Below are 13,077 nucleotides of genomic sequence, written 5' to 3'. Positions count from 1 at the left end.
AATGACCTCAGCCGAAATCAGAAAAGAAACCGACAACGATTGGCTGGCTTATTTTAGCCCTTATCATGTAAGTCGACAAATACTTCGTTTATTTTGCGTTTTACATTGAAATGACGCATGTGACAGACAACAGTACTTATTACACAGTAAAATGAAAGAGAATGATGATATCTTTTCAAAGTATTACAGGAAACATCGAAATACAGGTGTCTGAGCACTGACCAATCACAGCCGTTCTTGTGAACATCGCGTCTCGGTTAAATCCAACGTGAAGGTGATATCCGGAAGAAAATGGCGGCGTGCTCAGGCAAACAAAACCACGTGGGTGAGGCTCATTGACGTTTCAACGGCTAATGGGATCATCTGTTTCACTTATCTGGCTTCAACGAAAAATTTATATTTCAAATATGGCCGTGATCATATATGCACATACCTAGTTGTCTCAGTTAGCATCATTGGAAACTCAATTCATATGAATATAAGGGTGTGGCAAGTTTTGAAAGTCAGTGTGATTGTCATGCTCAAGCATATTCCGTGATGATATCAGAGACTTGATTAAGAACTCAATAGCTTTACACAACTACCCCAGACACATGTAAATGTTGTGAAAATAGACTCCACTGTTTACTTTAACTGAACTAATTCATGTATTTTTAATTGTTGGAATTGCCGAGTCAAAAGTGGAAAGTCACAATATTTGTGCAGGCTACATATGGTTTACATTGGAAACACGAGCATTAGAGATAATAGCCCAAAAATAGTGTATCATAGCCAGAATATGTTCCAAACTTTTCGTATATTTACTTCATTTATTTGATTGGTGCTTTACGCTGAAAGAATATTTCAGTTATGCAACGATATATGATAATGATTATCCGCAGGTAGCTGGGAGACCTTCCCATGTACGGCTGGAGAGGAAGCCAGCTTAAGCTGGATTCACAGCGACCGCATTGGTGAGAGGCTAATGAATGATTGCGCCGCACTGGCAGGCAAACCACCTTGGCCAATAAGGTCCCCACTTATTGTATATGGTGAGGTAAAGTTGTCGGGAAATAAATGCACCATTACTGATTTCAGACAATATCCTAATTTATAGGCCCACCACAACATATGATTGTGGAAACAAAGTACTATTAAATGTTATGATCCCTGTTTTGTACGTCATGTACATATGTCAAACATGTAAAACTAACTTGTTAATATAAGGCAACAAATGACATACTTATTTTTGTATTCTTTTCTTTTTGGCAGTCTTAACTTGCGACATGGACATCAAATTCATGTGGTGAATGGAGCTCACTTTGGAGATGACTGCTTGTGTTTAGTTGCTCATCCAAGCCATCTTTATGGAATTACAGGACATGGTTCAGTGGCTGGTCAATGGATGGAATTGATAGTGGAGTGAGTGAAGTGAAGGGGTGCATACTGGTGCTGTGTGGTTTGCCTGCCTCAGGGAAAACAATCTTGTCAAAAGAACTTAGCTTTCAGTTTGACAAAATCCATTCATCCTGTGAGAAGAAATGTGTCCTGTTACGAGTAAGTTATGACAACATCCTCACTCAGGACGTGGAACAAGGTATCATTGAAGCAGGAAAATCCAGTGTGTCTGATAAGGGGAAACCATCTACAGATGGCAAACAGGTATGGCTTTGCTGATGTCACTGCATAGTTTGCACGGCAGAGATGTCATTGTGGGCTTTGAACTGAGTGATAGTGAAGTTAACATGAGAGCAGATTGTACTGGAGTTGTTAAAGACGCTTGTCTTTCAGTTGCTTGGACAGTGACTGAACAAATTCAGCTGTGAACAGAGATTATTCCCCCGGGTCAAATTCAGCTGACTTATTTGGAGCCACATTATTTGGATTAAAATCAAGAAATTGTTGAAATATGTCCTGAAGGAGTACTAGCCAGATTTCGCGGAAGTCCTTCTGATAGCGTAATGTTTAAACAGATTATCATTTTTCTAAAAGCTAAATCTGAACACTTATCCTTTAATATAGTATTATACTTTGAGATTGAGATTGAATAACAAGGATATTGATTGAGGAATTTACAATATTAAATCACAAATTTTCAACATCAAGTTAAACACATTTTTTAATATATTTGTCACATTTTAATTTTGGCACTTGTTTAACATTGGAGTAATTTGAGCACTCAGTATTTCGTTAAAAAGTTGTCTGTATGTAACTCTCCCCCTGGCTCTTACTGTTCATGGAGCTTGGACCATTCAGCAATGCCTGTGTGGTTGTTGAGGCATACTGGGTTTCATCTCTAAATCAGGACACACAGCATTGACAGAAACCAATACTTTTCTGCAATGTTGATAATGTTTGCAAGTCTCTTACTTATGACACATGTTCTGTCTGAGTTTAGATTGTACATCAGATTGTACATTAGATTGTATATATGTCTTTATTTCATACACAGAAGCTCTCTTCTTTCTATCATTTTGCATTCTTCTTCCTCAGCACACTACTTTTTTTTTTGTTAGCGATAAACTGTTATTTTATTCTGTATCCCATGGAGCTTCAGTTACAGGTAAACTACTGTTCTCTGCTTGACTTGAAGTCATATATCAGTGATATACTGATGGTGGAATTTGTTGAGTAAACAAGGAAAATTTTATGCTTTTTGCAAGCATAATTGAGAGCAGGGGGCTTAATTACCAGAAGGACAAATTTTCCATAACATATTGTAGAGATGTCTCCCATGATGTGGCTTTCTTTTCTATAAAATATAATACCTTGCATGTACCAGGGATAGATTCAGGAATTTGCATCAGTGCCCTTTGACATTTGAAAGAATGAAGCCAGTAGGATGAGGTTATCTTTGGATTTCTCAAACAGTGTATTTTTTTTTTCAAAAGCATATGTGTTTGATTTCATATTCTAATTTGCCCTTTTCATGGATTCTGTCCGGCTGTAGATGGAACACTGTATATTACATGTATTACATATACATTGCATTGTGGACATTGACAGAACAATTCTGTTGATTTATGCAGATGACAATGACATACATGGAAGATTTTCATGTGTTTAACAGTGGTGGTTATATAGTCGTACAATATTAAAACATTCTCTTTGACATATATCATAGTTTAAAGTAGTATCGTTTTCCACACTTCCTCTCAAATTTAGATTGTTTTGCATGATTACAGAATCATGTATGAACAGGTATTTTGTTGTTTAATAGTACAGTGTACTGTCCAGGGATGAAAAATTATTGGTCTCATCATCAGGCATCAGACAGGCAAGTCGTCTTGGATTTGAATCCTTCCTCCTACGATCCTTAATCATGAGCGTTTCTTGTCTTCCAGAAGATTCTTTAAGATTTTCGCAAGAAATAAAGCCACCAAAAATAAAAATAAAAACAAGTATGTTTATATGTTTTTTTTTGGGAAAAATAAACAAATGTTACTCATGTTTGTCTTGCATGACAGGCATCATCTGCTTGGAAAAACTATCGACTTTCCATTCTAAACTGTGTTGAGCGTTTGCTAGATGTACTACTGAACCGGAAAAACAGCATGGAAAGGCCAGATCATGTGGAAGATAAAATCTGGGAAAACTTCAGATCAGAGGTTGCCATGGAGATGGTGTCACTGGTCCCCAAGGAGACGACTCTGAGCCATGTTGTCATGGTGATTGATGATAACATGTACTACAGTAGCATGCGATACCAGTATTTTCAGCTGGCAAGAAAATGTGAGTGAATTCTGTTTTAATGTTCCTTTTTACCTGATTATGACTGGTATTTCTGCGTTATTTTTAGTGTATGATAAATGGAAACAATAATCCTATTAAAATTTTAGGGTGTCCTTTGCTTTGGTAATATCTTTATTTACTTTAATGAATTTATTCCCTTTGACAGTTCATATAGGATTCTGTCAAGTATACTTATCATGTGATGTGGAGGAGAGTGTCAGACGGAATGTCCATCGCTTGGAGAGTGTGCAAACCCAGGTCATCACAGACATGGTGGACAAGTTTGAAATTCCTGATCCAAAGAGAAATCACTGGGAGAGAAATTCAGTTACCTTGTTGAACAGGAAGACTCCAGATTTGTATGTGTACACTGTATGCTACTAGACACATTTATTTATTTGGGTACTCTATCAACAGGATGAGATGAATACATGTCTGCTCTTAGCAAGATGGCTACCAACACAACAGAAGTCTAAGCATATAACCCCAGGCAAACATATATATACATCAGTACAGGAGTGTATGTTTTTACCTGACACTGAAAGCTTGTCACAATAGCCATTAATAAGGTCAGTTTAGATCCACTAAGGGTGTGCAATGCCCTGATAGCTTAAACAATTCATTACACCAAAAATATCACTTCAGTCTTGTATGATTTTTATGGGTAGGACTCACATTGCCCAGTGTGAACCATCAACCGGCGGAACATTTTTTTTTTTTGAAGTGGCTGTTTCATAGACTTTTGACAAAACATTGGTCAGTACAAATCCAATCGAATTTTTGGCATGGCATTCCTAATATTTATAAGGCAGATTGCTGTGTAACTTTTTCAAACTTTAGAATCATTTTTACACAGTATGTAGTTCAGGTATCAGTCTGAGATTTAATGAAAGGCAACAGTTTGAGCCATTCTTGGTAAGAAGAAAAAAATTGATTTGATTAGCAGATATAAATCACTGATTAAAGCAAGGTTAAAATCAAAGCAAATAAACCTGGAGAAACTAAGAAAAAGACATAACTTCTCCAAGGGCTAATGCTTCACTGAAATCTGTGAAGAATTTTTCTTGTAGAAAACAAACCGAGGAGTCCAGGTTAATGTAATCATGTCTGAGACATCTCATATGCATATACATATTCACATGATTGTATTTGTTGTAATGTACAACATTTGTATTCATTTGTAATTCCAGAAGTGAAGTTTTCTCCTTGATCAACAGTGCACTTGAAAACCCCATTGAACGGGGTCAGGAGGGTGACCTTGAAGAGCAGGAGGAATCCAGAGTGATATGCTCCAAGAGTGTTCTGCATCAACTAGACCAGCTTCTCAGGAAAATTGTTGCTAAAAATATAGAAGATGCTAAAGGTAAGAATAGCAACATACAAAGATGTTTATAAGTCATCTACATGAAACAGATTGTTCTGTAAGGTTTTTTTTTTTTTTTGTTATTTTATTGTGTTTTTATTGAAATATGGGGCATAGTGCCAGTGTATACATGATTTATAATGTATGCCAGGTTATGATTAACTGATTATTGTTCAACCTTAGCACCTGTTGTAAACCACTGACCTTTGGCAAGTTACTAACAGAGTTTCTGATGTGTGACATGTATGACAAATTGGTGAAAGACAAGTGGTCTTCAATGAACAACTGAATCTACGTGTATATTAGCACTGTGAACCTTTATATTGTCACCAAGGCCTCTAGTGACACTAAGAGTGGAAGTATCCACAAATGTCCTAGGTTCAATAGACAGTAGTCTCATGGGAGATCCAAGTAGATGGCCAAGCTAGATGGGGTGTCACAGGTAATGGCCCAGCCCACATTCTGGGAGATCGGAGTAAGATGGCCCAGCCAGCATTCTAGGAGATCCGAGTAAGATGGCCCAGCTCTAACTCTGCGAGATCCAAATAGATGGCCCAGCTAAATGGGGTGTCACAGGTAATGGCCCAGGTAGCATGGAGATCCCAGTAAGATGGTGCAGCCAGTATTCTAGGAGATCCCAGTTGATGGCCCAGCCCACACTTTGGGAGATCGGAGTAAGATGGCCCAGCCAGCATTCTAGGAGATCCGAGTAAGATGGCACAGCCAGTATTCTAGGAGATCCCAGTTGATGGCCCAGCTAAATGGGGTGTCATAGGTAACGGCCCAGGTAGAATTCAAGGAGATCTCAGTAAGATGGTGCAGCCAGTATTCTAGGAGATCCCAGTTGAAGGCCCAGCTCTCACTCTGGGAGATCCCATTAGGATGGCCCAGTCAGCATTCTAGGAGATCCCAGTTGAAGGCCCAGCTCTCACTCTGGGAGATCCCATTAGGATGGGCCAGTCAGCATTCTAGGAGATCCCATTTGAAGGCCCAGCTCTCACTCTGGGAGATCCCATTAGGATGGCCCAGTCAGCATTCTAGGAGATCCCAGTTGATGGCCCAGCCAGCAAAGGTGAAATTCCAACTGATCACCCAGCCCAGTAAGATGGCCCAGCACACACTGTGGGAGATCCCAGTAAGATGGCCCAGCCATCAAAGGCGAAATTCCAATTGATCACCCATCCACTACTCTGGGAGATCCCAGTAAGATGGCCCAACCATCAAAGGCAAAACTTCAGAAACATACATGTAATGTCAAGTACTAAAGTCTAACTGTGGTTTAAACTCATACATATCATTTCTAATTATTATTTTCAGGAAAACTTTCAAAAGAAGAGTTGAAAAACTTAGCAAAGAAATTGAACAGTGCAAAGGTAACCCTGTATTCACATCTAAAAACAGGATCTCTTCAGCTGCCTGGAAATTTGACAGAAAATGTGATGGATGCTTCAAAAGACAATACAAGTGTGTTGCGTGTTTTCATGGAAAAAGAACTCCAAGCCTTCTTGTGTGAAAAGGATTATAATGATCAGGTATTATAGGACCAAAGGATAAACATAAATGTATTATGTTATGTATGGAGTATCTTGTTCGCTATATCAACTGTTGAGGTATTTTATGTTTTTGTGTACTTGGAGAGAACTGACTTCCTATCATTGTTTTCAACAGTTTTTGCAAATTATATGAAGGAAATGTGTGCAAAGCTTGTCAGAAAGTCTGAGTCATTTAATACAAGTTTTGAAGGAAATTAAAATTCTTCAAGCAGCAAGTTCTCGATGTAAGTAGAGGGAGAGTGGTACATGCAGCATTTCAAATCTCATGACCTCCTGGCCCAGGGATATCCTTATGATCTTGAAGTACTCTTTGCGCCAGGCTTTGGTGAGGAGGCTCAGGTATAATGACAACACAAGATTTCATACAGTATGTTTGAGTTGTGTGATAATGTTTGTAGACTGGTTCATCAGGTGTGCAAGTACAACAATCTCACTGAGCCAGGTGTCATGTCTGGAATATTTAACTTAATTTACTTTTGATAGTGTGTGTTTGGGCATTCCATTTGGATATATGGTTTGTGGAATTAATTTGTGGAATGACTAAGTTTGTCCTGTTAAATGGACCTGGGGTGTAAGTTCAGAGCTGGTCTTTCGCTTACCAGATGTAAATCTAGGGAGATGTTTGTCTGTGCCAACAAAGACATAGATTTGTGGTGTTCAGAGGTATGACATTTTATCCTCTTTGATGCAAAGCAAGGTAGTGTTTCACTAAGAGTAAAGAATTGGACAGGAATCGCAAATACATTATAAATTGAGAACTATTAACATTAAAAGTAATGTGCTTTGACGGCGAGTTGACGTCTCCAGTGATACTATCATACTGTGCAAGACAAGATAACATAGTTTCACTCATGGGCATCAGTTGTCAGGGGGTGTTCTGAAGTACTCAGCTTCAGTTGTCTCATGTAGCCTAACATGAAGTTCCCGGGAAATGTATTTTTATGAAGGTACTTATGGAAGTGATCGACAAAATTGACCGCAGTGGTTTAAATTGTAATGATTGGATAATAGTACCAATTGAACGACCATTTGAATATGCAGGCATTTTTACATAAATTTATTTAGAGAATATTCCTGGTATAACTGAGGTTCTTGCAGCTTAGCCTTGCATATGTTTGCATCATTTTAATTTAAGCACTGTATGTAGCTTTGTTGTTTTTGTGTATAAGAACATAATTACCACTACTTACTGGGTCACGCAGAAAATTACGCTTTGGATTTGCTCTGGTTTTCCAACGATATGACCCCATAAAACCCCATTGATTTGGCATGTTTCCAAGGAGGACTTTCTTGTTACTGGGTCACCAGTATTTTCGTCAAACATGTAAACAGCATAGATATCAAACATATATTTGTGCTTAGAAAGGCTATCTGTTTATTTTACAGGGTTAATCTCAAGAGCAAATATTCAAATATCCCCGTATTGATCAGCACTATATATAGGCCATATTGTAAAGGATCGCGACCTTGAGCTTTTCACTGAACCTCTTCAGGTTGTGTAAACGACATTTGATCTGATCTGTTGAGTGCATGGACAATCAAGATGGCCTCGGTGCACGAAAAAATACGTTTCTCAACTTGGATGGCAGATCTTCCTCCACACATCACAAACGTACCACTGAATAGTCTGGCTATCCCAGGTGAGTGCGAATTAGGTCACTGCTGATAGAGATCCACCATGCCGTTGATGTGGTGTTGACTTCTAGCAACATATGCAAGAGGACTTGACATGATACATGCATAGCAAGTACCCACCCGTCATGCACATTTGTATTATCGTAAATCAAATATTTCTGTTTGCTGAATTTGCAAATTCATGAAAAAAAACCCCAAACAGAAAGTGTGCTGGGCATAGTACTGATATAACGTAGGCTGATGGGCCTGTATTGTACACGTGCAGTTCTAAGGCTTACTTTGCCCATGTAGCTTTATGAATACATTTGCATGTATGAACCAAAGGCACCTATCGGCATGTACTGAAGACGTTATCTTCTGAAGTATAGTTTTAATGTATGTCGTGTCGGCAAAGGGATTACGAACCAATCCCACCCCGAACCAACCTCAGTAATGGGAGAAAGTCTCCCCTTCTAGACCCTCTTAGAAACCAATCACCAAGAAAAAGGCCCACCCTTTGTGTCATGGAGGTATGGCCAGACACGTACATGCCCATACGCATACTGCAGATTTACACAGAAATTCCTTACATGAGAGGAAATTTGAAGTGGAAAGTATACATTTAGTAGTCACAAGATTTAAACCTATATGAAAAAATACATATACATGGGGTGAACTTGACCTTCGGCCTGTGCACGTGGACGTACTTGTGGAACTTGCGCTTGACTGTATGACGGAGTGATGTGGCCATTCGCGTTCTCGAGCCTTGTCATAGATTTCACGGACGTGTACAGTGATTTTTATTGCTATTTATGCATAGTAAATACGAAAAAACATCAATAAATACGTAAACATCAGTCAAATGAAAAATAAATAAATAATACTTCACGTTCAACCCCCCAAAATATATCAGCAAACATTCGCGTGACATTTTGCCAAACCACCATGCACGTGAACCTTGCACTTTGTGATCTGTGAAGCCCAATTAAATAGAATCGATAACCCTAATATTTACTTGTATAAGGCCATCTTGGTGCTCAGTGTATAACACCCTCAATGATTTGAGCCTGCGTGTTACTGATCAGATCAGTAGCGTGCAGGCAGCTTATCCCGTACTCCGTAGAGCTCATGTACCGCTATGTGCACGCTCGCTTTACACAACTGCCACAACTGGACAAGCTTAATCTTAGGAGCTTGTGCGACGAACGTATAACCTTGTTTAATCTTAGCCTCATCGCCGATGTCTTTGCGCGAATCTATTTTATCAACATTCATGTAGAGAGTGGCTCATGCTGTAAAAAGTTTGAGTTTACCCTTTAAAATTGAGCTATTTTTATATAATGGCAGATCTCGATCTACGGTATGCTCAAAGTTTTCATGAATTTATTATGTTTTCTAGCTGTTAGACCCTTTGTTTTTGTATTTTTCCTACAGGAAGCCATGATTCATTTTCTTTCGACCTTGACATACGAGAAGGTGTTGCCTGTGATGAATCTGGTGCTGTGAAGATGGTGGGAGAGTGCTGTTGTGGGGCGGGCAGTAAACTTGTAAAAAGATGGGCCGTCACACAAAGACTAAATTTTGCTCAACAACTGGAAAGCGGCGTTCGTTACTTTGATCTCAGAGTAGCCATGAAACCTGGCACCATCGACTTTTATTTCGTTCACGGCCTCTATGGCCCCAAAGTAATAGACGGTATGAAAGATATTCGAAAATACCTGATTAACCACAGCAAGGAAGTGATCATTCTAGACTTCAATCATTTCTACAACATGAATGAAGTGGCTCATTTGCAGTTGTTACACATGCTAAAGGACATATTTCAAGAAACAATGATTGTGCCTTACGATGAATTTGAGGCGGGAAGGGCCACCTTACAAAGTCTTTGGCAAACGTCAAGAAGAGTGTATATCTTCTATCACAATGACGCCATCAAGGGCATTGGCGGATTTTGGCCGGCCTTCAAGATGCCGTCACCTTGGCCAAACACAAACAAGATTCACGAACTAATTCAGTTTCATGATACGATTTACCACAACGCTAGACGTGGACCTGACGCATGTTTTTACGTGTGGCAATGTGTGGTGACGCCAAGAATCGGTGACATCGTCCGTCATCTTTGCGGGGGTTCTTTGGAGAAATCTATGCATGCAGACGTCTGTCGACAAATTATTGGCTGGCTGAAAGGGAAAGTTGCAGGTCCAACCGCCCTCAATATATGTTTGGGAAATTTTGTCGAGACAAATGACTTCATTGCCACGGTGGTCGATATAAACTATGAAACATTCAGACCGCTTGGAAATTGAGGCATGATCGCGCGCAGCTGATACCAGTATGTTAGTTGTAGTAGTCACATTCCATTGTTACCTTTGTCAAGAAGTTACAGGCGTATCTATCCCTTGCATAGACATTATACCATCTACAGTCGATGATTGCTCATATCAGAAACCCATGTAGTTAAGAGTTGTTAGAGCCACATGTTATTTGCTGCACGGCATGTATATACCTCTGTCAAGGTGTGAAAGTCGTATCTGAACGCGCATGGACGTTATGTACCATGTAATCACAGAACACTGCAAGACTAGTTTTCCTTCAGGTGTTTTTATTGATATCGTTATCATATCTAAGCTATAAAGAAACTTCTGAAGTGGCCTAATGACTGCTAAAACATGAAGTAAATAAAATACGTGTCATTACTACGATGTGTGTGTTAACACACCTTTGATAAAGCTTATTGGATAAACCAAAACTGAACTGGCGTGGAGGTCCTCTCCATATACGGTGGCTCACATTCGACATTTTGTTACTTCGCTATATATACCATGTAGTACTTCGGGTAATTAGAACAAGGAGGAGAGGTTATAGATTTGAACCATGCCAGTCTACCCGTGAGTCCCTCTTGACGCATGCAGAGTTTCTGGGATTTCATCCCAAGTTTGAGTTGTGGGGTATTTCGCCACCTTTTGAACTAAATTATATTTCTTGTCTTTTTTTCATAACCGTTCGTTATTGTGAACTAAAACTTTGTACAGGGTTCGCCAGGATCTGTTACACATCAAGTTCGTAGTTCCACCGCCGTTGCGTTCAGTTTCGATTAACTACTCCTTTTATTATAGACGTTGACATAAGGTATAGCTATGATACTCTGACGGTTGAAACCAATAGCAACATGCATTGGCAACATGCATTTGAAGTGATACTTCAAAAATGCTTGTGTTTTTATTTTTCTTACCTTACTTGGCTGTATGTGAGAAAATATTAATAGGACATAGTTCGAATTAAGCGCCCGCAGGAAAGTTCAAAAGACCGGCATAGAAAAATTAATATCATAATAATACAGCAATAGGACGGTGACGTCACACACGCCACGTGACTACTAGTCTTGTTCAGCTTTGTCTGTATCCTTTTATCTGGCGTCCGCCAGGTCACGGGAGAAAGTGCGAAGATTTGCGACGCTATATTGTTGAGGTGATCTGTTCTTATCCACATCACGTGAGCATAATAACATTTATGTTTTCACCATTATGAGACACCGAGAGTAAAGTTAAGGACATTGTTTGCCGTTCACCTACTTCTGAGATGTTCCGGCATTGTAAGAAGCGAAATTCTCGTTGATCTGAGGTCACGTCATCTATACCACGTGACCAAAACATCAAAGTAATTATACTTTAGAATTTCCCACGGCGAGTTATATTCTTGCAAGCTCTGTATGCAAATTCACCTGACCGCATGCGCAGAGGAAAATGTTCATGAAACAGCACAGGAATTTAGCCAATCAAAATAACTCTTTCCTTGTGCATGGTAAATAAATCCAACCTATCGGTGTTAGGTTCTCTTCCGTCCTATATACGATAAGATGCACAAGTGTAACTAATTTAATTTGAACATTATTTTCTGTGTAAAATTCACGACAGGTTATTGATCAGGATGTTTTTTATCGAGTTGGGAACAAACTGTTCCTGTTGTATAAAGTCGATCACGTCTCGCCTTCTATTTGATTGGATGGAGGAGTTCAAGGTGGTGAGCCGCATGAATATGTGCTTTGATGAGATGGGTTTGTGGTGTATAAGTATATTTAGATTCGGACAGCGATAACGGACGTGGTAATCCCGGATCCGAATCCCGATCAAATAAAATATAAGGATAGGCCTACATATATGCCATATAATATATATATATATATATATCCAAAATTCAACCTGACCTGAAAAACGCAGTGCAGTCAACTAATGTTACGCTTGCTGACCCTGTCCCCCCACGCGGCCTCTTCCTTGTTTTCGCATAAAAGAAATATGCTTGAGTATGCCTATTCTTGGTATAACACCAAGCAGGTATAAGTAAATAAATACATGTATTTAAAGGCAAAATCATGCATAGTCATACAGTCTACGGTCCATTCTTCGGTAACCTGACTTGTAATGCACAAATAGGCGTATGCTCATTGGATCTGTATACTACAGTCATTCATGTCCAGAAATGAATTGGTGCATATAGGCCTACACTCAAAAAAATTAATCCCCTAATTTAACAGAATGTCTGTTAATTTATTTATTTATTGGATTGGTATTTTACGCCGCACTCAGTAATATTTCACTTGTACAACGGCGGCCAGCATTGTGGTAGGAGGAAACTGGGCGTAGCCTGGGGGAAACCCACGACTATTCGCAGATTGATTTGTTTGATTTATTTATTCGATTGATGTTTTACGCCGTACTCAAGAATATTTCCACAGATTGATGGCAGACCTTCCCACATATACGAGTACCGGGGCCGGTCCCACGTATACGAAGAAGCCAGCTGGACTTGAACTCTGTTGGGCGAATAATGCTAGAATGT

General features: G+C 39.3%; 1 protein-coding gene across 3 annotated transcripts; it reads left to right on the top strand.

Annotated features, from left to right (window-relative positions):
* Positions 1–290: 290 nt before the first annotated feature.
* LOC135466542 (PI-PLC X domain-containing protein 2-like) lies at positions 291–11,413 on the top strand. 3 transcript variants are annotated; one of them, XM_064744085.1, is made up of 7 exons: positions 291–325; positions 1,252–1,641; positions 3,447–3,711; positions 3,878–4,070; positions 4,902–5,074; positions 6,392–6,606; positions 9,676–9,878. In XM_064744085.1, the coding sequence occupies exons 2-7, from the start codon at positions 1,381–1,383 to the stop codon at positions 9,745–9,747; spliced, it is 1,179 nt and encodes a 392-aa protein (XP_064600155.1). In that variant the 5' UTR covers positions 291–325; positions 1,252–1,380; the 3' UTR covers positions 9,748–9,878. The 3 variants fall into 3 exon arrangements, with proteins under 3 accessions (XP_064600155.1, XP_064600156.1, XP_064600157.1); XM_064744086.1 differs by lacking the exon at positions 9,676–9,878 and adding an exon at positions 8,014–8,164; XM_064744087.1 differs by lacking the exons at positions 291–325; positions 1,252–1,641; positions 3,447–3,711; ... (1 more) ...; positions 4,902–5,074; positions 6,392–6,606 and adding an exon at positions 6,643–8,267 and having other exon boundaries at positions 9,676–11,413.
* The last annotated feature ends 1,664 nt before the right edge of the window (positions 11,414–13,077 follow it).

The sequence above is a fragment of the Liolophura sinensis genome, chromosome 6, assembly GCF_032854445.1.
Source record: "Liolophura sinensis isolate JHLJ2023 chromosome 6, CUHK_Ljap_v2, whole genome shotgun sequence".
NCBI classification, from domain to species: Eukaryota; Metazoa; Mollusca; class Polyplacophora; order Chitonida; family Chitonidae; genus Liolophura; species Liolophura sinensis.
This window is presented reverse-complemented; position numbering and strand designations above follow the sequence as displayed.

Excerpts from the sequence above, each read along its gene's own strand:
- LOC135466542 (XM_064744085.1), top strand. The coding sequence starts at position 1,381 with ATGGATGGAATTGATAGTGGAGTGAGTGAAGTGAAGGGGTGCATACTG. Across the intron at positions 1,642-3,446 it reads CATCTACAGATGGCAAACAG|GCATCATCTGCTTGGAAAAA; the intron begins GTATGGCTTTGC and ends CTTGCATGACAG. Across the intron at positions 5,075-6,391 it reads AAATATAGAAGATGCTAAAG|GAAAACTTTCAAAAGAAGAG; the intron begins GTAAGAATAGCA and ends TATTATTTTCAG.